We start from the raw sequence: 25,054 nt of genomic DNA on the forward strand, positions 1-25,054 counted from the left end.
ATTTTTGTATATGGGGTGAGATAAGAGTCCATATGAATATGCATGTGAATATCTAGTTTTCCCCAAACCATTTATTTATTTTATTTTATTTATTTATTTTGAGACAGAGTCTTGCTCTGTCATCAGGCGCCAGACTGGAGTGCAGTGGCACAATCTCGGCTCACTGTAACCTCCACCTCCAGGGTTCAAGCAATTCTCCTTCCTCTGCCTCCCAGGTAGCTGGGACTACAGGCACAGGCCACCATGTCCAGCTAATTTTTTGTATTTTAGTAGAGAAGGGGTTTCACTGAGTTTAAGATAATTATTCTGAATTCTTCCACAGTCATTTTATAAACCTTCGCTTCTTCAGGGTCCATTATTGGAGCTTCATTAATTTCTTTATGATGGTGTTGTATTTTTTTCAGATTTTTCATAATTTTTGTGTCCTTGCATTGATGCCCATGCATTTGAGGAAATGGACATCTCTTCCACCTTTGTCTGTGTTCTTTGGCAATGTATACCTTCGCTATTTGATCAAACCTGGGATTCTAATTAAGCTAGCTTGTGGTGACCTCGAGCAGGAAGACCTTGCTGTTATGCTGTCTAGCTGGGCTGAACTATCAACTGTGCTCTGGGGTTGAGTAGAATTTCTGGCTGTGTTCCATGGTCTGGTGAGAGCATTGGCTGGACTCTATAGTAAGAGCTGCCGGCTGAACTTGCCTTTGATTGAGCAGTATTGTTGCTTGTCTTCCGTGCCTGGCCAGGACTACATATTTGAATCTGTAGTTGGGTGAGGCCATGTTCTAGGTGTCAAGATGGAACAAGGTGTCTGAGATTGCTACGTAACCACGCAGGGTGACAGAACCAGAGGCTATGCTCCATAGATACTCCTGGGCATGGGTTTGCCTCTAGTCTTAGGATGACCTAAAGCAGAGCACCACGGCTTAATATATTAGCCACTTGGATGCTGGGCCTGGGTGGAACAGATGCTCCTTCTGCAGTTAATTGCCACCATGCCACTGTTTTCTGACCTCGGGAAGGGTAGAGAAGCCCAATGGGTAGGGCTTGACTGGGTGAAAGCTTGGCAGCTGGGAATGAGTGGGGCCAGATGTTCTCTTTGCAGGTAATTCCCATTCTACCCTTATCTCCTGGCCTGGAGAAGTTTCAAGGAGAGCACTGGGGCTGAGTGTGGAAGCTGACCAGAGATTCAAGCCTGGGAGACTCAATGACTGTGCTTCTTCCCGAGCGTTGCAAACCTCTCTGGTAGTGTGCCTCTCCTGGCCAGAATGTAGAGCAATTGTCAAGACCTCTTACGATAATTCAGCCCTATATAAAAAGGGAAGTTTCTGATTTGTGACAACATGGGTAAACCTGAAAGACATAATGCTAAGTAAAATAAGCCAGCTATAGAAAGACAAATGTTCCATGATTTCACTTATATGTGGAATCTTAAAAAGTCAAGTGCATAGAAGTAGAAATGATCATTATCAGGGATTGGGTTGGGGAATAGGGAAGAACTGGAGATATGTTGGACAAAGGATATAAAATTTTAATGATACAAGAGTAATAAGTTCAGGAGATTTATTGTGCAGCATGATGACTATAACAACGTATGACATTCTTGAAAATTTCCAAAAGAGTAGACTTTGAGTGCTCTTACTACAAAAAATGATTAGTATGTCCAGCTGTCATTCTGGGAGGACAGCTGAACACCATCACCCTTTGGGACCATCAGTGCAATGGAGGACTGACTTGCAAAGGCTGTGGTCTTAGGCTTGAAGTCTTTTTAAACACTTCGGTGATGGTGCTTGTTTCGTCAGATCAAATATATTTACTTTTCTGAGTGATAGTCCATTTAGACTGCAAGGTACTCAATGGAAGAAACATGCCCTATACATCTCCATACTACTACTGTTGAAAGAAGTAAAACGAACAAAGCCTGTGAATCAATGAGCAGAGGTGAGCAGGAGGTTCTGGGTAGGCCAGAGTGGGAAGTACTTCTGCTGTCGCCAGGACATCCTGGTTCCATCTTATTAAACCTTCAGGCATGTGCCCAGGAAGACAAAGAAGGTCATCTTATTACACCTTTAGGCACATGCTGAGGAAGTAGCAACTGGAAAGTGTCTGGTGCTGTCACCTCCTTGGTTGCGAAAGCAGCCACATACTCAGGTTGTTCCTCATGAACACCACATAGGATAAAAGGGCTCCTACCCTGGACTTCTCCACAGCATCCTCGGGAGCAGCCTTCTTCTCTTACCTCCTCCACATCTGGTGAGTGGTCAGCAGGGGGCAGATCCTCAGCTGGGAGTATTTGGGGAAGACAATCCCAGAACTCAAATGAAACCATCAAATAGAGGCCTACAGTGGGCAGCAGAGGTGGAGGTGATGGTGAATAAGGAGCCTCTAAGGCACATGTCAGGGACCTGTGAGCTGCAAAAGCCACAGGACCTTAGGATTCCTTCGTATTCTTGTTTGGAACATGTTGTCAGGAATGTGCATGGATCTATTTTACATTCTTGAGGATGCTTTATCCAAATGCATGTGTAGGGCTCCCTCTATCACATTCCTATTTCTCTCCCACAGATCTTGGCTTAGAAAGTAGCTTCATCAAGGGAGTCAGCATGTGACAAACCCCAAAACAAGGAGATGGTTTGAGGATTCTGTGCTCAAATGTTTCTATTATTTCATTCCAGGTAAAATTCCTGCCAAGATGTCCTGCCAGCAGAACCAGCAGCAGTGCCAGCCCCCACCCAAGTGCCACTCACCCAAGTGCCCCCCAAAGAGCCCAGCACAGTGTCTGCCTCCAGCCTCCTCCTGCTGTGCTCCAAGCCCTGGGGGCTGTGGTGGCCCCAGCTCTGAGGGCGGCTGCTGCCTGAGCCACCACAGGCACCACAGGTCCCATCGATGCCGGCGCCAGCGCTCCAACTCCTGTGGCAGGGGCAGTGGTCAGCAAGGCGGGGGTTCCTCCTGTGGCCATGGCTCTGGGGGCTGCTGCTGATGTGGATCCTGATAAGATAAGTGATCTTCGGAAGAAACAAGAATCCCAAGGGCCCAGGAAAAGCCCCATCCTGATGAGTGCTTTCCCTCCACAAGCTGAGCTGGGGATGGTCCTGTTGAGTGTCCAAGCTGTCCCCAGAAGGCGCATCCTTTCTGATGTCTGGGATTTCAGACATTTCAGTTCCTTCATCCCTGTCCCTGCCAAGAATTGGCAGTTCCTGTACCTAACCCTGCCAGAAAATACAGCTTCTCGTTCCCATTACCACTGGTGTCTCACTTGTTATGAAATTATCCAAAATGTATCCATCCAGGCCAGGTTCTCCTGTCACCTGAACTTGCAGGACCTTAGAAAACCAGAGATTTAAGTGCGTGTACCCCTGGTCGGGGTGACCCCAGTGAGCTGACCTCATGCTCTGGGAAAGTAGCTAGGCTGTGGTCTCCCAGCCAACCGTCTGTCATCACAGGACACCTGTTCAGCCTCAGTCCTGTGTAGCTTCTGCTCTGATGAAGAACAAAGGGGTCAGGAATTGGGAGCCCCTCACGGAGGGGAGGAAAGGTGATGGGCACCATAACCAGGATGAGTACAGAACCTTCCAAGGCAGGCATCAGGGTGGGGCTGTGGAGAAATCCACATGCAGACATCTGCTGCATTCCATAGGAACAGGATGGGCCCCCCACTAAAGTTCTGGGGTATTCTGAAACTTCAGAACTTACTCATCTATTGTTGTATCCCAATGACTACAGATTCTACTCCTAAGAAGCAAAAGTAGCCACTCAGCTGTGTTCAGCCCCACAGTCTGGCTACCACGAGAAAGTGCTTGGTCCATCTCTTTTAAATGCCTCTTTTCAGGACAGGGGCTACTGAAGGGACCCTTAACATTATGAGTAAAATAGTTCAGGGGATGATTCTGAAATTATTTCCAAGCCAGAGACAGGGGTCATGTGCTGGAGGCAGGAAAATCTGCTGAGGATATCAATACCTGAACCTACCCTCTCCCCAATCCACAGTCAGAACCACCCTCTTTCCTATGGCCCAGTGCATTTATGCTCCCACAGACATCACTATTTGATGCTCCCATATTACTACGTCAGTCCACTAGGGTGAACTGTCAGGCAGAATGAGAAGACAAAAATTATAAACCCGATAGTGAACACAATTTAATTTTCTTGACAATTATAATTTAATTTAAATATGAATAAACTTTGGTTACAACCTGATTGATTTATCTTGAAAAATATCTAGAAAAGGTATTTATTTTAATATTAGAGATTAATTGAATGAGAAACTTATCTAAAATTCAAATGAAATTAACAAGGAAAATAGTATTCAGTTTGCATCAATTCTCCGTACCCAAAATATAGACACTATCAGGTCAGCTGCATTACATGAGATGCACCTAGTGCTACCATCAACCTCATAAGCAGCAGCACATACAGCAAAGTCATCTCCTTCAAGCCCATCCATTATCATGCATGTTTGCCAAACTCCATTTTGAGTCCAACAGATGGATAACTCCTCACTCCGTGTTGTCTTGTTCTTCAAATAAAAAGCACACATTCCCTGGATTCTGATGGAAGGTCATGCTTTTTGTAATGTGCTCATTGTGCCTCTTGGCACTCCAACTGTTGTACTTTCCTCCTCCATATTTGCCCCTCAACCTGGTACTCATTTGCCTCCCCTGTGCTCCTGCCCAGCGGCCTGTGTTACCTCCTGGGCACCAGTGAGGCTCTTTTAAGGGCTCTCACCTCCCCTGACTTTACGCTTCCAACTGTTTTACACAAAACCCATTCTGAATGCCCAGCATCTTTAGCTCAGTCACCACCCCAGCAGCAAGTGCTGATAACATCTGGTGCTTGATTTTTCTAAGGGAATATGACAGAAAAAAAGTAGATAAGCAAAGAACCACGGACTTTGTGGGCAGTCACTTACATTGCTGCATTTATCTCATGGAAGGAGACTCCCTATTTACTTGTCTGCCTGTCCAGTTAGACAGTTAATTTCTAGAGGTCAGGTGAAGAGTCATACTGAACTCTACCTTCCACCACAAAGCATGGAGCATGACATATTTTAAGTACACATGTAGGCCTGGGTGGAGGGGGCACGAGTGAGGGCCAGGGCTTCCTGTGTCAAACATGCCATCCTGTTCCTGTAAAGATGGTGACAGCCGAGACCTGGGCTGGGGTGTTTGATGCTGTCACCTGCTCCAGCAACCCACTCATGCTGCTCCTCACAATCTAGGAGCTCCTGTCCTGGGCTTACCAGACCATGGACTTCTTCTGAATCAGCTTTCTCTTGCTACCATGAAGTCAGATAGATGTCTAGCTGGAGACAGGACCTGAGCTAGAAGACCTGGGAAAACAAGCCCAGGCTTCCATCAAGAGAGAAGGAAGGAGAGGGTCTAGGATGGAGGCAGCAGGAAGAGTGTGGGGTTAATGGGCACCTTCCCAGGATGTTTCAGGTGTCCCATGACTGTGAAGATCATGGATCTTCAGCACACCCTCATCTTCTTCCTGCAGATGTTCTGAGAGATGCACTGATCTCACCAGATATCATCAAAGAAGCTTTACCCAAACAGGTTTATTCTCCTCTGTGATTACATGGAGATAGGACACCTTAGGTGCTCACATTCACTTAGAAAAGATTCAGTATCATTTTCTAGAAGGTGACCAAAGAGAAAAGAGCATCTTTCCAGGATAAACTAACTCCAAATTGGTTTTCATTTTCTTTCTATATTTCTTAGTACAGAAGTACACACGTCAGAGAAGAGACATTACAAAGATTCTTTTGCATGATTGCGTTCTCTTTAGTGTCACTGATGCTTTCTGAGATCTTGTGTCAGGAAATCCTGGAGGAGGGATAGCCTCCAAAGGCTCCCAGAGTGCCCCACCCAATCTGAGCCCCATGTCTACCTCCAGTCTTCTGCTGTGGCTCCAGCTCCAGGGCTTGCTTTAACTCTTAGGGGCCACCTGCTGTCTGGGCCACCACAGGTGCTGTCTCTTCCACTGGCACAGGCATTAGAGACATGACTCCTGTGAGTTTACCTGCTGGCAGCTGCAGCTGTTGCCAGGGCTCTGGGTGCTGCTGCTGACCTGGGCAGTGCATTGAGATAAGCAGTTTTAGAGGAATCAGAGATCCCAAGTGCCCAGGTTTAGCCTCAGTCTGATGTGAGCCCGCCTAACTTCCTGCTCATGGTCAGAGCTGCTGAGTCCATCCTGACAAGGGTTGTCAGTAATCTCCAGCCGTCTTCCTGGGTGTCCCTCATGGCTGTCTGCACACCCATGTTCTGGTCAGTGCTTAGCAGCACTTATGTCTCACTCTGTGAAAAATAAAGCTTCCCTTTTCCACCTGCATTTCTATTTTGTTCCTCCCAAGGCTGCTCCATTGCTCTCCCACTCCTTATCTCGCAGACTAAATGCTGCACAGGATGAGAAGAATGAGAGACAACACCTCTCCCCACTCACAGGGAGTCCATGAGGACTTTATGTGCTGATGCTAGAAAGAGGCTGCAGAAGGACACATGGCCGCAGGGAGAAATGTTCACCTTATTTCTATAGGGAAGTTATGGGTGTTGAGGAGGTAGGAAAAGATCCTTGAAAGTTGAATAGGTGATGGTGCAAGGAGAGAAATGGAGACAGTTGCAGGGGTTTACACTGAGAGGAACTAGAAGTAAGAAGTAAGAAAAATAAAAACGAGATAATTACAGGAGTTATATACTGGATATATACATTGGGTCAATGATTCGTATACTACTCGTGATGTGCCAGTGGCTTGACATAACAGTACATAATATAATTCTCACTGCAGTCTTTCTAGTTACCTACTGCCCTACCCGCATTTAACCAATGGGAATCATCATGGAACGAGTGTCCACGGTCTCCCAGCAGCTGCCATGCAAACTTTGGCAGTTTTGCTGAGAAGCCTACAGGCCTGATGACTGTGGTATTCTGAGTTCCTCGTAAATGTTTTAAGAAATGTGAGTAAACAGCGGATTTGTTTTGTAATTATTTAATCCATAGTATTTGGTGTTTGATTATATATCACTAAACCACCAAAGAATATGAGTCACACTTTTAAGGAGTTTGCCTCCCAAAGTTTGGACCCAGAGTGTAGCACTCAGGTGCAACACAGGATTAAAATCATGATTTTTGATGTGCGCTAAAAGAACTGTTCACTTTCGCTACCAATTTTGAGAATGTTAATAAACTGGAGAAGGACTCAGTAAAAATTCAAGCCTGAGAGCTTATTAGGAAAATACTAGCAATCAAAGAAGGTCTCATAAACTCTGAGCCAAAGTAAAAGAGCAGATCTTAAGAGTAGTTTAGGGCTAGATACAGCAGAGAAATTAATGTATCCAGTAATATATGAAGATATTAAATTTTAGAAGATCTTTTCCAAGCTCTTGGGTAATAGGGAAATGGAAACTACTTCCCTCTTCTGTGTTCATAGACATTTGTTTTTGTAACTCATTGGGATGAAAAGGTACCCACCGGGGTCCTAAGAGGAAGTTGATGTCAGAACTGCTCTGACGAGTTTAGATCCACTGCCCAGCTCAACTGGCAAAGAAAGATTTCTTTAAGAAGTTACCACAGCTGTAGGACTTATAGAAGCCTATTATATGGGCTTTTAATACACTTCTACAACCACTCACTACTCAAAAATTTAAAAATTCTTGAATAGAGTCAGCCCAGGAGACATAAAGAATGTTGTGCTATGATTCAAATATGAAAAGGTAAAGGTAGGTAAAAGTAAAAGGTAAAAGGATGGATAGCCTTGGTTTCTGGAAAAAATCTAAGAGTGTTTTTGTGACTGTGGAGCCATAAAATCAACTGTAGGTCAATCTCATTGCACCCAAAACAGTGTTTTAGGATAGATATGTCTGGTGTTTATGGGTCGTGTTCATAACTCCTGATTGACAATCAGAGAACCAGCTCTCAACTTTTGTTTCGTAACCTGAAACTACGGTGTCTTCTGCAAGGATCTTTAGGGCCCAGCAGAGAGGCTTGGCAGTGCCTGTTAAGTCAGATCTAGGCTCCAAAGCTACAACTTGTGCTGTCATTGAATTACTCAGAGATGTGGAGAGAGGGGACCAGAATCAACTAAAAATGTCTGGATTTGGCCAGACACGGTGGCTCATGCCTGTAATCCCAGCACTTTGGGAGGCCGAGGCGGGCAGATCACAAGGTCAGGAGTTAGAGAGCAGCCTGGCCAACATGGTGAAACCCTGTCACTACCAAAAATTCAAAAAAAAAAAAAAATTAGTTGGGCATGGTGGCAGGCGCCTGTAACCCCAGCTATCCAGGAGGCCGAGGCAGGAGAATCGTTTGAACCCGGGAGGCAGAGGTTGCAGTGAGCCAAGATCGCACCATGGCACTCCAGCCTCAGCAACAGGGTGAGACTCCATCTCCCCCGACCCTCCTCTCCCAAAAACGTTTGGATTTAAGACATCAGTGTAGTAGTCTGGGGAAGCCAGAGTTATGGCAGTGGTGATCCCCCTCTAGAGGCTGAACCTGACAAGTGAGGTCTTCATAGGTATGGAGACAGATTTTTCAGTCCTCATCAGGAAACTTCTAGACCAAACCCAACACCCACTCATTCATAATTTATCTGCTCAAAGCATAGTTATGTGGCACTGGTCTAGGTGCTTAGATAAGTGTGAAACAAGACAAATCCCCTCTCAGGGAGCCTATGTTCCAGTGGGCCTATTGGAGACATCTGATTTCCTTGCCTGACAGCAGATTCAGATGAAAGTGATTCTATATTCAGTTGGATTCCTGGGGCACTTGACAGATTCTGGTAAAGGGTGGCTAAAGCCAGTGAAGGTGCCCATCATGGGCAAAATTTGGAGAGAATTAGATACCACTGTTTGGGGTGAATACAAAAAGGACATCCAATGTCTGCTTGCTTCCACACCCAGGGTAAGGGCTTAGTGAGACAAGGGAAGGTGGGTGATTCCAATGGTGAAATGTTCGTTTAAAAGTTGAAAAGTCCTTATCCCTTCCCAGTGCCTTTCTCACTTCCCAGTTCTCAGTGAACAACACCATTTACCCAAATATCTTGAAAGTGCTTCTGTTCGGTACTTGGCTATAATGTGAGAGCAAATGAAAAAAAATGGCCACACCCACAGCCTTCCCTGTGTCAGGACACTCAGACACATTTAGTGCAATAATAATGTTTTATCAAAACCTTGTCATTTTAGGATGCGTTTGAAACTTACATGTGTATTTTATTTTTACATATTTTTAATATATCATGATTTGAGATAAAATATATATCTATTGTTATAATAAATGCATTGGAAAAATACTATAGAGTTTGGTGCTCTCTCTACAACCTTGGTCCACTTTGTGTCAGTTGCTCACAGTGATCATATTAACCTCATTATAATCACACCCATCAATTACCATTTCTGTTCGGACAAACCTCTCTTAGTCATCCCATCCAATTTGAATCACCTTCTTCCCTGGCTCTCTTAGAATCAATAGTACGGTCACTAAGACCCTGACACAAGGTTCCTTAAATATGTGTTAATCTGTAATGAATATTATCAAAGCTATTGTAGATTTCTTATCCTTGTCTCCGAATTTACCTGTGATATCCCTGGGCCATTTTGCCTCCATATAAATAGATATGTTTTGCCTCAGACTTCTCTACCTTAATACAGCTATGAGAAGAAGCAGGGAAAGATTAAAACCTAGAAGTTCCTGTCTCCAAAATAGACGGTCTTAATGAGCAAATTATTCTGCCTTCGATTGTGCACGTCCCCAGTGCTCCCCTCAGCCCTGTTCTGCCTCGACCTCAGCATTGTCTCTTCCTCCCGGTCACCTTCATGATATTTCTTGGGTTCACAAATTCCTCTTAGTTGCCATGCCTGGGTTTACTGTCCTTGGATGGATACAGACTCCACATCTTACTCATCCCATCAACCATCCCAAGTGACAGCAGGTGACACTATCTGGATTCATCATTTACTCAGAGTCACTGCAGAACCAAAAGGGACTAATGTTCCAAAACCCTGACTTCGGGGAAATGGAATCTTGGCACTTATTGATTTGATTGATGCTAGAAAGAGTGGAGAATCCAAAACTGCCCCCTTCTTATAAAAACCTTCTAGGAGCCTACTAACTAGTGTATTGAACAGTCTAAAGTCAATACAATAAAAACAGAAAGCATTGTCTTTTCCAGCCATGGTTTTCTCCTATGCTGTGTTGAATCTCTCTTGAAACTTCCTCGGGGAAATTCCACTTCATCAGTCATTTCTATGGATATTAGAGTCCAGGCCAGCTGAATTTAATCTGAACAAAACTTGAAACTCAAATTCTCCCTTGCACGCAAGCATTGCCCAGGTATCTCCCAGGAGACTGGAATTGGAAGGGGAATATGGTCGCTCTTTCTCTCATCCACTACCACCCCTCCACCTTCTTCCTGAGTACCCCTTCCTCCTCTGTTGTATTGGGAGATGGAAAAGGGGAGTGGTACACATTGACTGTACCACTAGCCTCCTCTGTTGGTTTCTTACTCCCTCTGTGGCAGGTTCTGCAGGAGGGCTGTCTTACAGTGTGCTTTCATGAGTCCTTCTGGAGCATCCTCAAGGATTCTCCTCACAGCATGATTCCTACATGGGATAAGCAGTCAGATTTCACCCTTTAAATACTCCCTAAGCTCCTACCTTCATTGGCACCAGCCATAGCCTCTTGATAATGCGGTCTCTCTGTCAGACAGAAAACCATCCTAAGCACAACACTAGCAAGACTGTGCAAGCTGGTCTTCCTTCCCAGATATCATCTGCTCTTATGTCTCAATATCTTGTTCTATCTCCTCAGTTCCTTTTCTTTATTCAACAATAGGCTCAGAGATTAGGACATCAAGTCTACTACTATAGCAGGCATTCTGCTGAGGGATAAAAATGCTGCCTTCCTTTCCTGAAGACATCTCTAACATCTACAGGCTGTCATTGTGAATCCTGCCCTTTCAATTGACCCGTATTGTAGAACAACCAGTTTCTCTCCCTTGTACAAGATTAGGGGGACACTATATCTTTGTCTCCTAGGACAATCACTCCCCTATCTAAAAAAGTATCATGTAAGCTCAGCCTTCCAAATGTATAGTTGAACCAGAGAATAAAGTTCTGTTTTTCCTTAGCAAGTCCTGCAGAGATTTTCAGCAGCATATTCTAGGGTTACTTTAGTATAAGGGGATAAGAGGCATGTATTATTTTCATCTTTCAACTTCAGCCAACATCTAATACAAGAAGAAAATTAGCATCCAACATCCTCTTCTTACACACGGTCCAACCAGAGCTTTCTCAGGAGACTAGAGAGGCAGTAAATATCTCAAAATACTACTTAGTCTGAGGGGGAAATTCAAATCCATATAAGAAAGTTAGGTGCATTGAAGGTATGTGTCAATTTCTGGCTACTGCTTCCCATTTTCCTTAAGAATGACTCAGCTGCTTGCCATGGAATGTGATTGTCACAGCCATGACAGGGACAGAACGGAGAAGGCACTGTGAGTTGTAAGCAAAGGGAGAAGAATTCTATTTGTTGACTCACCCTTGATTGCTGATGTGGAATGTCCAAAATGCACTCCGAGGGGGTAATTCTGAGGTCCAGCAGTGCCTGTTCCTACAGTACCAATTGGAATGACTAAGTCATGAAATTCTCCCTGGATTCGTCGTCGGAGCAATCTTTGTATTTCCTTGACTTCTCGGGACAACAGGAAGCCAAGCCTTCTCAGGATGGGACTCCTGGGACTGGTGATTCTCAGGGAGGTGCCCTTATGCTGTGGGGGAAGTGACCAGATCATGATCTTACAGCTACTGCTGTCATCACAGGACAAATTCTGTGTGTGTGAGAACTGCAGACAACTGATCTCAGGAGGATAAGAGTGAGTGACAGGAGCAATCACAAAAATATTCTTTCAACAAGAGACCTCTGCGGGCAGAAGAATATCAGAGAGGAGAGTCAATGACAGAATATCAGAGTCAATCAAGAATATCGGAGAGGAGAGTCAATAATCCTTTTCCTCTTCCTTCATCCCAAGCCACATTCCTAGAGATAATTCACTTTCTCTTAAATATATCAAAATAAATTATGGAATTCTGCCCCCCACCTCCCACCGTGTTTTAAAGAGGATAAGTCGTAAAGTGCATACTCTGATTGGGAGTTAGGTGTCTAAAAGCCATAAACTATCAAGTACAGAGAACAATCACAGGCATTTACCATAAGCATGTATTATTTTAATTTAAATATATGTTCTCTTATACTTCTGACTTTAATATCTTGGAAACAAATAGCAAACTACAGGTATTATAATAATAGAGATGAATTCAGCGAAAAATTCATCTCTAAAACTATTATAAAATCAAATGGGAAAAATAAGAATCAGATGTTCTATGTCATCCTACAGAATCCTTAGCATTTATATGTTTTGTTCCATTAAATATGATGCACATGATGTCACCACCATCACTAACCTCATCATCAGCAACACATTGAACAAATCGTCTTCATGACCCACATTAATTATCTCCAATATTTTATGTTCGTGGACCATTTTATTTGCTTATAATCAGTATCATATATCCCATGGAAAGCTAAATATGGGCAAATTGACTTTTTTCATATTAAGTATGGGTCTTGTGATCTCAACCATTGTACATTTCTTTTTTTTTTTTTTTTTTTTTTTTTTTTCAGATGGAGTTTCGCTCTTGTTACCCAGGCTGGAGTGCAATGGCGTGATCTCAGCTCACCGCAACCTTCGCCTCCTGGGTTCAAGCAATTCTCCTGCCCCAGCCTCCCGAGTAGCTGGGACTACAGGCGTGCACCACCATGCCCAGCTAATTTTTTGTATTTTTAATAGAGACGGGGTTTCACCTTGTTGACCAGGATCGTCTCGATCTCTTGACCTCGTGATCCACCCGCCTCAGCCTCCCAAAGTGCTGGGATTATAGGCTTGAGCCACGCGCCCAGCCCTGTTGTACGTTTCTTAACGATTTTGTCTGCTTATTCATATAGTCCTACCTTAATTATCTCAGGGGCCCCAACTGCCCCAGACAGGGTCTAGGTCCATCCTCCATTTATTACCTAAGACATCGCACTTGCAGGGTCCAATAGTCTCAGATTACCCAACATCCCCAAGAGTCAGGAGCCAATTACATCTCAACAAAGCATGCCCCTGGGGAATATGCAGATGAAAAGGGAACTTATGTCCAAAAAACAGACATTTGTGTCCCAGACAAATCACACGATATCAGACACATAGGTTTACATCTCTGATGTTAGTCCAGTTAACCTCGAAAGGCTGAAAGACAGGAAAAGTGTCATATGCATCTCTATATTCTGGCTGCAAAATGCAAGGGGAAGAGCTCAAGTTAAAGCAGCTGAGCAGAGTGAGTGAAAGGAGAAGAAATGACAGGTTCCCAACACACGTGGAGAGCTGTCATCAAGACTTCCTGGTTCCCTCTTGCCATACGTCTTGGCAAGCATGCAGGAAGATGCTGGAGGCCTAGGATGGGAATGTTTGGCTCTGCCCCCTCAGCTTGTTGTGAAAGCAACATGCCTGGGCTGTGCATCACAAACCCCGCACAGGATAAAAAGGCTCTTACCTTGGACTCCTCATCCATAGCCTCCCTAGAGAGCAGCCTTCTTCTCTTTAGCCTCTTCTGTATCTGGCAAGTATCTAGCAGGGGACCCTGAGCTGGGGGTGTTTGGGAAGATAACAGATTTTACTAGGGAAGGGGGAAGCAGAGGCGTCAGATGTGCAGACAGCAGGAAGAAGACTTTGGAGGGCAGCTAAGGGTAGGGAAAGGGGCAATGAGCAAGGAACCTCTGTGGGGTGCGTGAGAGTCTGTGACACACAAGAGCCCTGGCTCTCAGCATCCCCTCCACTCTTTCCCTGAGAGATATGCCCATACCCAGCCGTATTCTCTGAGAACCATTACTTAATTAGGTGTATCTGCATTAGTGTTTCTGTGAAAACAGGAGGGCTTGGGGACCAGTTGGAAGATATCAGCCTTCTTTTCTGGAAGAAGGAAAAGTGGAAGGAAATGTCTTACCAGGCCAGTTTTACTTGAGATCAGTTTCTGTTTTTGTTCCTGAAGTTTATATCTCAGGAAGCAATTGGTCTTAGGAGTAAGGGCTTCATAAAATTATTTGTATAGGTGCTTTTCATTGGTCTGGTGCTTTTCCACTGACCTTTTCCTTTGATCTATCCAGGCTCTCAGGCCTCCTGCCAAGATGTCCTGCCAGCAGAACCAGCAGCAGTGCCAGCCCCCACCCAAGTGCCCCTCACCCAAGTGTCCCCCAAAGAGCCCAGCACAGTGTCTGCCTCCAGCCTCCTCCTGCTGTGCTGCTCCAAGCCCTGGGGGCTGCGGTGGCCCCAGCTCTGAGGGCAGCTGCTGCCTGTGCCACCACAGGCGCCACAGGTCCCATCGATGCCGGCGCCAGCGATCCAACTCCTGTGACAAGGGCAGTGGTCAGCAAGATGGGGCCTCCAGCTGTGGCTATGGCTCTGGGGGCTGCTGCTGACCTAATTCCTGATGCGGAGACAAGCGACTTTAATGGAAACAAGCATCTGAAGGACCAAGGAAAAGCCCCAACTTGGTGGATCCTTTCTTAGACATCCTAATTAATCATTCATTCATGGGGAAGGATTGTTCTTTTTCCAAAAGGCTACACCCATGTGTTTTCCAAGATCCTGGAAGCCTCCTTTCCTCCTGACAATGTCATCACTTGTGTCTGATTACACAGAGAAATAAAGCTTCTGAACAGCACCTGCATCTCACTTGTCTTTCCCTCTGCCCCACAGAAGGCTGCTCAGTGGGTCTCCCCGCCTCAGCTCCTGAAGGTCTAGTGTGCCCAGCATCCAGAATAATACTGGCTTGTGTTTGGAAAATTAACGGGTCAGATTTTTCTTCATGCAGGTGTCCCTGTGGGAGACTTGAGGATAGAAGTGTGGGAGCAAGGGGAGGTGTTGAGAGAGGTTGGTGAAAATCTCTTAGAAAGACCTGACTTTTCTTGTGTGGTACTGTGGGAGGACTGATCTGACACTGGAGCCCACAGTTTCTGCTGAGAGTGAGGTAGAGGATCAGAAAATCAGCAAGAATGAGACCAAAGAGAAGGGAGGGTGTGTGGGCAGAAAGAATGGTCTGAAGGATAAAGATCAAGTCAAACTGCACATAATGGACTTCAGGAAGGGAGTTGAGGTGAAGTTAGTAAATTCTGAAGCAATTGGAATTGAAGTTTTCTCTGATGAGAATGCTAATGAGAGGCTCTGTGCTCTTAGAAAACAGAGAAAAGAGGACATGAGGAATGTCTCCAGGGGTGCAGATGACATATCTGTACATTTCTTTTAAGAAATTTCAGATAGAATTGGACTTTTTTTTTTTTTGCTGTTGAATGTTACTCTCTGAACTCAATAAAAACAAGACACAGCCATATTACAGCTACCACTGGACTGTAACTGGCAGCTCCTGCCCCAACGCTGGAATACGGCAGCGTTTTATCCCTACTCCAACCAAAGTGATTGATGTGAATCACGAGTACTGCTTCATTTCGACAGATGGATTTTGGAAATACTTTTGCACAAGTGGGGGCTGTTCAACACAAGCCATGATGGTTCTTTAGGTAACTTCAGAAAGATGAAAATAAGTCATATCGCTGTGGCTACAGTCAAAGAAGAAATTTTTGAGGGAAATCAGTTTTAGCATGGACATTTTAGACAGAGAATAAGACCTATGTGATACTTTGGGAATTCAACTGATTATAAGAAGTTATTTTTAAAATTTCATTTTTAAAAAGTGGCCAACTGGAAATCAGTTTTGCTCCAATATACTTGGACACATTATTTCTTAAGAAACTGGAATGAAAAGTTTCAAAAGGAATGGTGATTGGAAGTTGAAGTCAAATGTGCTCTGCTGGTCAAATCATTTACCTGGCTGAGAATAGTTCTCTGAGAAAGAGAACAGAGAAATGAAACTTACAACTGAGTAGACTTGAATCAATGTAATAGGCTTCTTGTTCTGGTACACTTGACACATGCTTGGAAAGTGCTCCTTTAAAAGTCAGAATTAAAACACATAATGTAGAAAAAAGAAAAAGAGTGGGCAAGCTCCTTATGGGAACACCTAGGTCCCACATTCGGCTATGTTGTACATGCAAAGCCACAAGCATTGATGAAGCTAGTTGGCCTGAAATTCATAGGAATTATGTTCATAAAATTTATTTCAGGATGTATAGAGATTGAGATGGCACAAACATTTGATGAGTGTATCTCCCATGCCAGGTGCCATTCTAGGCACTGTAGATACAATGGGAACAGATGAAGTTTCTATTTACTTGGAGCAGACATTGCATGGGCATTTTGCAGACTGACATTTTCCTTACTCTGCATTCAGTTGGATTCTGATTCCCTGTGTGTAAGGAGTGTCAGTGTTAGTGAGATAAACCCAGCCTTGGAAAAACTTTAAGGCATGAAAGTGGTGAATTTTGGGGGAACTAAGAAAGCTATCTAGTGGCTATTGGCACCTCCGCAGAGCCAACAGCTTTAGAAGGAAGGAAGTAGGTTGCTGATGGCAGAAAATTGGTGGGTGTCCTATTGTTACACAACAAATCACCCCAAAACGTAATGACGTGAAATGACACACTAAGTGATGTGGAATGACATCCATCTTACCTTTCTCACAATTTTATGTTGGGGGAAGCAGCAAAGGAGAAAGGACTTACAGAGTGCCTATATAAATTGGTTATGAGTGACATATAAACTGAGAACAACAAACCTTGGCAAACTGCGGGAGGCCTCTGGGGAGGCAAATGTCTCCAGGCCTCATATTCCAGGTGCAGGGTGACCTAGACTCTGTTACCATAAACATTGCTCAAGGGTGTAAAACCCCTTCATTGCACTAAGACATAACCAGACTTGTAGGCGCCTTGTGAGGCCCGCTTCCACCAGCTGTACATAGATAACAGGCTAAAGATAACCATGTGTTTTTGTTTTGTGAAACTCCCAAACCATCGCTGTTATCAATCTTTAGAATGATGCACCAGTTCCGGCTCACTGATTCACCCCAGCATCACGTCACCCTCTCCCCACCAACACTCCACCACCTACCCTATAGATCAAAGTGATTGTAACCAATAAATACTGTGGAAGATCAGAGGCTGGGGCCTTTGCACCCTCCAGTTTATGCATTGGCCCCCTGGTCCCACTTTATGCATTCTTAACCTGTCTTTTTTTCTTTCCTTTGTTGCCACCAAACTCGGGTGGGGTGTGGGGGCTGGTTCCCTACGTTCTATGGGTTAGAAATTCAGGGAGGACTCAGCTGGGCCATTCTCATTTCATGCATTTGCCATCAGATGTTGACTGGAGCCATGGTCATGGGAAGGCTGACTGGACTGGACATCTGAGAAGACACACTCAGATTGTTGACCGTTGATGCTGGATGCCAGCTGGGACCTCTTCTGGGGTTGTCAGCTGGAGGACCTACACCTGGCCTCTCTTGCATGATGGTTTCAGAATAGCCAGACTTTTTACATGGTAACTGGCTTCCCCAGAGACAGCCTCCTAAGAGGACCAGGTGGAATCTGCATGACCTTTTGTGACCCAGCATTTGAAGTCACATAGCATATTTCAACCGTATTCATTTGGTTAAAGGAGCCATAAGCCTGCCTAGATTCAAGGTAAGTGGACATAGGCCAAAATTCTCAATAAGAGAAATGTCAAAAAACTTTGAAACATGCTTTAAAACCATCACAAAAAGGTATTAGCCAAATCCTCACCGTCTTTTCAGTTCACTCTATGTATTGCTGAAGACTTAGTATAAATTAATGTTCCCACAGTGTTTTAAAAAGACTCAGATTTCAGCCATGGTTGTAACATATTCAAGTTTTGAAGAGGGTGGTCGCTTCTATAATCTTTATAGAACTGGAATATTCAGAACTATTGCTGCAATAATGATGTCTTATCAAAAGATATCAAAGTTATTTACATATGCTAAATAATTATCTAATTCCTGGCCAACATAATGAAACTCCATCTCTACTAAAAATACAAAAATTAGCCAGGCATGGTGGTTCATGCCTATAGTCCCAGCTACTCAGGAGGCTGACGCAGGAGAATTGCTTGAACCTGGGAGGTTGCAGTGAGCGGAGATCACGCCACTGCACTCCAGCCTGGGAGACAGACTGAGACTCCATCCCAAAAAAAAAAAAAAAAAAATTCAACACAATGGAAAACTATACAGCTGTTACTTACATTTAGCAGAAACACTGGTGAAATAAACTTAGTTACCACTATTATCCATCACTTTATTATTTTTTCCATCAATTATCGTTTAAACCCTCACTTTTCCTAAAGTGTTCTGGCCAATGTGATATGAGCATCCCTGGGCATATGAACCACTCCTATCTCTTTGATCAATAGAGCAGTCAAGTAACTGCTGAAGCAATGTCCTTAGATTTGCAAGTCTGTCATATCACAGACCTAGACTGCTAATTGGTGGCTCTGCTTTTAATTCCAGCATCTCTGGTTCATTTTGCCTTTATTTTTTAGCTTTGTTTTTCCCTAGACACCTCTAGGTTTCTCCTGGTATTTAAAAGAGGGGGCAGTGGGAAAGTCCATATCCAGTGCCCATGTTCTTGGCCTGCGCACTATTCTGTCCCCCATTATCTTAGCTTGCTTCCCTTTCAGATCCCACTTCTCTCAAAGGGCAGCTTTATTTCCTCCCTCTGGCAAGAAGCCTTCTACCCAGGGACACCTGGTTCTTGATTCCCATGAGTATTCCTCTTAGTCACTTTATCTAGGCCACCACAGGACCATCAAAGGTCATTCTGCAGGCCAGAAACCTCTCCCAACACCCACAAGTGATACTAGTGACAATGTGTGGACACTTCACTCCTGTCATGGAAACAGGGAGTTACCATCCAAAGGTAAGTCCCATCGGCTTTCCACACACTTACATAATAGTCCATATCATTCAAGCTCATAAGTGGATTGCTGATTTGTCAGCCAGTATCTCAAGGATGGGAACCATAGTTTATACATGTCTGAATCCTTTGTGCCAAGATATATCTAAACTGTGTTCTCAACTCTTGCTGTTTGAATGAATTAATCAATGAATAAAAGATGACCGACAATTAGGTTTCAACAGTCCTGATGATCAAGGCCAGATATTTGGGTGTTACAGGGACTTCCTGGTTCCCTTTTATCAGAAAAACACCTGGGCATCTACTGAAGAATTGTTGAATTCCCTACTGAGGGGCCAGAGTTCGAAGAGCTGAAGAGCTGTCTTTTGGAGTAGAACCCATCACCGTCATCACTCTCCATGTCCCATCTCCTTTTTTCTGACTCTGAATCAAAGTAGGAAGAGAGAATATCTTGATCAGCAAACACCCTGAGCCAATTCCTCCCTGATCCCTGCTCAAGACACTTTCTGTTTCCCTGCTGCCCTTAAGTTAGCAAAGCCATGAGCTTAGGGTCACAGGGTCAGGGTCTGAGAAAAATGGTGAGGGACAAGGAGAGATAGAGATGATAGATAGATAGATGATTGATAGATGATAGATGATAGATAGATAGATAACAACGATTTACTTGTTCATTTCTTCCAGGGATCACTGAGCTCAGATGTCTTGAAAGGAAGAACTGACAGCACGGTCAGGCCGTACCAAGTGCCTGACCCTCAAGTACCCTTTTGGTTGTTTGTGGTCAGTCTATTTCTGTTGTGTTTCCAGCTCTAGGGGAAGCTGCTATTGGAGTTACCATGAGCCCACAGAACCCACTGACATGCCCACGTTACCATGAGCCCACAGAACCCACTGACATGCCCACCAGAGCATTCTGGAGGCTCCGGTTGCTGCCGCAGCTCTGGGGGCTGCTGTGGTCCTGGGTCATGAAGACTACAGAGTATCAGAGTTGGAGGAGCCAGAGGACCAAGGACCTGCTCCCATCTGGAGCTTCTCCTCTTCTTCTCTGCCACACCGAGGGCCGAGCTTCCAAAGTGTTTTCTGAAGGATCTGAATGGGCCCAGTAAGCTAATTCCCTTTGCTTTCCTAAGCGCTATGTTTACTCCCAACTCATGCTTCTGTCCTTGACCTTGTGAAAGACTGCCCACCTCATTCCCATCCTAATATACAACCCCTCTGAAAGGACTTTGTGAGTTGAGAGGTGTATGGCCCGTTTGTGTCTGTTCCTAAGATAGGACTGTGTACCCAGTGTGGGGCAGCCCCCCATAGGGCAAAGACATGAACACGTTAGACAGAGGGTGCGATGAGAAAGCACAGCTTATTTTTCACAGCGCAGGGACATTAAAGAAGGAGGGACGCACTGAGACCAGCAGGATAAACCCACTGGGGGAGTACTTGACACTCTTCACTGAACATCTCAGCAGGAAAGAGGGCACAGGAGCAAAGATGCCCCAGGCGAGGGCTGGTTCCAGTCTTTTTGGCACTTCCTTTTCTCCAATATTTTTCCTTAATCTCGTGGCTCAGGTCAGCAGCAGACCCAGAGCTGTGGGCACAGCTGGAGCCCCTGCCTTGCTGACCACTGCCCCCATCACAGGAGTTGGAGCTCTGGCGCTGGCATCGGTGGGACCCGCGGTATCTGTGGTGACTCAGGCAGCAGCCACCCTCGGAGCTGGGGCCACAGCCCCCAGAGCTTGAGGCACGGCCAGAGGAATCTGGAGGCAGACACTGCACTGGGATCTTTGCAGGGCATTTGGGTGACGGGCACTTGGGAAGGGGCCGGCACTGCTGCTGGTTCTGCTGGCAGGACATCTGGGCAGCAGGTCAGGGAGCCTGGGCAAAACAAAAGCAAAGCAAAATACTTGTCAGTGAAGGTGTCAGGCCAGGGCCTTCTCATACTTTGGCTAAATTATGGATCCCTTCCCCTAAACTCAGCCTGAGAAGGGAAATGGAAAGTGATCTGGAGTTAAACCAGCCTAATACTGTCCCTTCTTCTAGCCCTCTACCCTGCCTGGGAGGCAGCTGACACTCCTGGGTGGGCCTCCAGGGCTCCTGCGCACGCCCCCGGACCCGATGCGAACAGCGCCCCCTGCAGGCGTTCCGCGCACACAACACCCATGACTCCCCAGGGTGGCCTCTCTCTGGACACCCATGAGGAGGGTAAACATCCCCGAGGGGCACCGAAGGAGGGAGGGTCCTGAGGTCGCAGCATCACGGAGCCCCTGAAGTGGCTCGCGGACTCGTCTCCCTCACAATCCCGCTCCTCTCCCATCCTAGTCCCAGCCTGCCGCCCACCAACCGCAGCCTCTCCGCCGCCTCTACCCTGTCAGCCTAGGACAGATGCGGAAGCACAGATGTGTTTGCGCGGCCCTTTCAGCCCAGGTCCTCTCGCCAGCTGGACCCTCACCTGGGGTAGTGGAGGCAGGAGAAGGTTCTTCCTGAGGCGACTGTGGACTGAGGAGCCCCAGCCCTTGTATCCTGGGCCTGATGATGTACAGCCCAAGTGTGCGTCCCCCTTCGCTGCCAAAGGGAGGGAAACACCACACACTCCCAAGGACCAGGCTTCCAGCATATTCTAGGCGCATACTTTGCGAAATGGCAAAAGGGAATCAGGAAATCTCGATGACGGTCCAATTATCCACCGTTCAGGCCCCTCTGGCTGCTGTTCCACTTTTTTTTCTTCATTCAGTTCACATGCTCTGAAGCCAGGGTACGGTCCTTTGTGGGCCCTGGTAATATGGGGACAAACAGAACACATTTCTGCCCTTGACTAGCTCACAGCTTCTCAGAAGGCCAGATGGACAACTGAATAATTAAATCAGACCCTATTCGCTAAGCGACACAGCACAAGTGTGCACAAACACAGCAGGCCGGGGTCACTGCCTCTGGGTGTCAATCCCCATTGATTTGTGGATTACTTTACATGGGTGATGGACTCAGCCCCTGTCCTCGGGTGTTGGCTCACGGGACCTTGGGAATGAGGTGTGGTTGAGTAAGGGGTGGAAGAATGGAGCTGGGGCCATGGCTTGAGAGGTAATGCCTTCAGGGAATATCAGGGCATCTGGCATGTGGCATAGGGCACTGGTGGAGGGGGAGGACTAACGTGGAAGGAGGAGCGAAAATGTCTCCCATTTTGTAGGCTGGCTGTTTACTCTGTTGGTAGTTTCTTTTATGTTCAGAAACTCTTAAATTTAATTAGATCCCATTTGTCAATTTTTTCTTTTGTTGTGATTGCTTTTGGCATCTTTGTCAAAATGTGTTGGTGATGGCAGTAGCAGCCTGCCTGAAGCAGCCTCTGCAAATACCCTAGCTGCAGTTGGGGAGGCATGGCCAGAGCTGTGTGCTCCACAGAGCTGGTAGGAACCAGGAACAGTCAGGAGCCACACCCCCTTCTGAGTTAAAGGGGCAGGAGCCCCACCCTCCCAGACACAGCTGCAGCTGCCCAAACTTGGCTGCAGACCCAGGCATCTCTCTGTTCTCTGGGACCTGGGAAGCCCCCCTGCCCCACAGGCTTGGAAGTGCCTGCTCCCACTGCCTGGCATCTCCCTGCTCTTGGCACTTTCTCTGCTTTTGGAGCAAAGTTGTAGCTGAGCCCGGGCACTGTGATGACTCAGCTGGTGTGCATGCTTAGGGTAGTGCTGACATGCCCGTTCCCTGTTGTCTTGGTACCCTCCAGAATTTGGGTGCTGATGAGCACTGGAGGGAGGCTGATGAAGGGCTGAGGGTGGCTCAGAGTGGGCCTGAAGGTGTCCCTCGGCAGGACAGCCTGGGTGCTGTGAATGGCAGCACAAGGCAGACAGGCTTCTGGGCAGAAGGGGTGGTCCCTGGTGAAGCCCCACCTTCAAGCCATGGATGGCCTGAAGACTGGGGACCAGGCTGCCAGTTCTGCAAACTGGAGTGAGAACTTATGGTGCTTTTCTTAAGCCCGCCCATGGCCTCCCATGGACAATGAAAGTGCAGTCAGCATGCACTTTCTCCCCTCTGAAGCCCATAAAAACTCCAGAGTCAGCCAGACTTGGGCAGAGGACAGGATGAGCTGCCTGTGGAGAGGAGCTACTCAGTGTGGTTTTCCTCTCTGTTGAGAGCTGTACACTCATTAGGATGACCTGCCTGCAGAAAGGAGCTACCCACTTTGAGTCTCTTGAGAGCTATATTGACACTCAACAAAGTACCTCTTTGCCTTGCTCACCCACCAGTTGTCCATATACTTTATTCTTCCTTGACGTGGGACAAGAACTCAGGAACCACCAAATGCTGGGACTGAAAGAGCTGTAACACAAACAGGCCTGAAACACCAAGATCTCCCCATCAATGCCCCCAGCTCATCATGTTGTGGGCAATGAGGGAAAGAGAACAAAGAAGGACAGAAGAGCTGCAGCCTTTTGGGGAGCCCAGATTTAGGAGCTCCCTGAGCCAGGGCTGTGACACTCTCTTTGGGGCTCTGCAGTTCCTGGAATCTCCAAGATTCTAGGTACCATCACATTCTGTGGTGCCAGCAGTGGAAGCTGCTTGCAGTACACCTGGTCCAGCTGCAGCAGGGAGCTAGCACCTGTGCCAGCACCTGGAGCTGCCCACCTTGCCACAGCCAGCATGCCTGGCTGTGCACAGTGGCTGGACCCCTACACTCACTAGCTCATGCACTCCTCACCGCTCCACACCTGGCTCACCCTTGGCAGGCATGGGATCTGGGCTGGTAGTATGAGCTGAGTGCAGCCTGCCAGGCAAAGTTGGCAGAATAGGCCTAGTGGGCCTGAGCAAAACTCGGGCAAAGGTGCCACTGGCCACAAAGGTTTCCATCTAGAAAAGATACACTTGAAAGATCGTGTGACAGTGAGATGAAGAAACAAGAACAGAGTGAAGATGAGAAGGTCAGGGTTGAATAATACAGGAAACCTCTAGGCAGAGCAAGAATCACCTTAGGAGTCATGGTCCTTGTGGCCAGAGGCAAGGGAAAACCTCCACTAAACTGTTGATTATCCCTAGACATCCAGAGTCCACAGAGACACTTGTATGCTTCTAAAAAGGATGGAACTGAATTCTCTGGTTGTGAATTCATTTTATAGATAGAAGAATCTGGATAAAATGGTGACAAAGAGATCTTTGTACTTGGCATATATTTTATGAACAAAAATGTTAACTGCAATACGGTTGCAGTTAATTGGGTAGGTGGGCTTTTCTCTGGAATGAAAGTATGCTTTACATGTTACTAACACAATGACCATGGCTTTAATAGAAATATTCTTATTCTATGCTTGGTGCATTTTATTTGGTTCTAATTTTACTTTAAGGTTGCTTTAACTCCAGTTGAGATGTCCCGAGAGCAGAACCAGCAGCAGTGCCAACCCATTCCCAAATGTCTCCCAAAATGCCCTACCTCTAAGTGTTGCCCCGAATGTCTGTCCCAGTGCTCAGCCCCATGTCTGCCTCCAGTCTCTTCCTGCTGTGGCTCCAGCTCTGGGGGTTGCTACAGCTCTGCAGGTGGCAGCTGCAGCCTAAGTCACTACAGGTGGTGCAGGTTCCACCGCCACAGACCCCAGAATTTTGACTGCCGTGAGTGTGAGCTCTCCAGAGCCTCTGGCTATTGCCACAACTCTGGGGCTGCTGCTGACATGGGCCCTGAGGACCCCTGAGGAGCAATGAAGAAAAACCTAATAACCTGTCCCAGCCTCTCAGATCCTCATAGCTCCTCTCCTTCCTATAACTTGGTGGCTGTCAGGGACCAAGAAAATTTGGAATATTTAAAAGTTGACACTTGGACACAAAGAGGGGAGCATCACACACTGGGGTCCATTGGTGGGGAGCTAAGGGAGGGATAGTGGGAGGGAGTGGGGGGAGGGATAACATGGGGAGAAATGTCAGGCATAGGTGATGGGGGGATGGTGGCAGCAAACCACTTTGTCATGAATGTACCTATGCAACAATCCTGCATGATCTGCACATATACCCCAGAATCTAAAGTATAATAAAAAAAAGTTTATATTTATTTCTGTCTGATTCATTATCCTAATTATTTATGAGATATTTGACTTTTTCCTCTGATTTTTTTCCTAAAATGACAATAAATCTCCTATTTTCTGCCCACATTGTATCTAGGTCTTTATTATTCCTTCATCATTTAGGCTTA

General features: G+C 46.1%; 3 protein-coding genes across 3 annotated transcripts; 2 read left to right on the forward strand and 1 right to left on the reverse strand.

Annotated features, from left to right (window-relative positions):
- The first annotated feature begins 2,179 nt into the window (after nucleotides 1-2,179).
- Nucleotides 2,180-3,045, forward strand: LOC116544960 (late cornified envelope protein 3D-like). The gene is made up of 2 exons (XM_032271573.1): nucleotides 2,180-2,250; nucleotides 2,673-3,045. The coding sequence occupies exon 2, from the start codon at nucleotides 2,690-2,692 to the stop codon at nucleotides 2,975-2,977; it is 288 nt and encodes a 95-aa protein (XP_032127464.1). The 5' UTR covers nucleotides 2,180-2,250; nucleotides 2,673-2,689; the 3' UTR covers nucleotides 2,978-3,045.
- Nucleotides 3,046-14,052: 11,007 nt separating this feature from the next.
- Nucleotides 14,053-14,611, forward strand: LOC116544963 (late cornified envelope protein 3B-like). The gene has a single exon (XM_032271576.1). It carries the CDS (start codon nucleotides 14,212-14,214, stop codon nucleotides 14,500-14,502), a length of 291 nt encoding a protein of 96 aa, XP_032127467.1. The 5' UTR covers nucleotides 14,053-14,211; the 3' UTR covers nucleotides 14,503-14,611.
- Nucleotides 14,612-20,274: 5,663 nt separating this feature from the next.
- LOC116544956 (late cornified envelope protein 3D-like) lies at nucleotides 20,275-20,742 on the reverse strand. Its single transcript, XM_032271570.1, has one exon. The coding sequence runs from the start codon at nucleotides 20,740-20,742 to the stop codon at nucleotides 20,275-20,277; it is 468 nt and encodes a 155-aa protein (XP_032127461.1).
- Between the last annotated feature and the right edge of the window lie 4,312 nt (nucleotides 20,743-25,054).

This window comes from Sapajus apella, unplaced genomic scaffold, assembly GCF_009761245.1.
Source record: "Sapajus apella isolate SASKATOON/1434 unplaced genomic scaffold, GSC_monkey_1.0 scaffold238, whole genome shotgun sequence".
In the NCBI taxonomy this organism is placed as follows: Eukaryota; Metazoa; Chordata; class Mammalia; order Primates; family Cebidae; genus Sapajus; species Sapajus apella.

Bases quoted from the DNA above. Each gene is read 5' to 3' on its own strand.
- LOC116544960 (XM_032271573.1), top strand. From the start codon at position 2,690: ATGTCCTGCCAGCAGAACCAGCAGCAGTGCCAGCCCCCACCCAAGTGC.
- LOC116544956 (XM_032271570.1), bottom strand. From the start codon at position 20,742: ATGTCCTGCCAGCAGAACCAGCAGCAGTGCCGGCCCCTTCCCAAGTGC.
- LOC116544963 (XM_032271576.1), top strand. From the start codon at position 14,212: ATGTCCTGCCAGCAGAACCAGCAGCAGTGCCAGCCCCCACCCAAGTGC.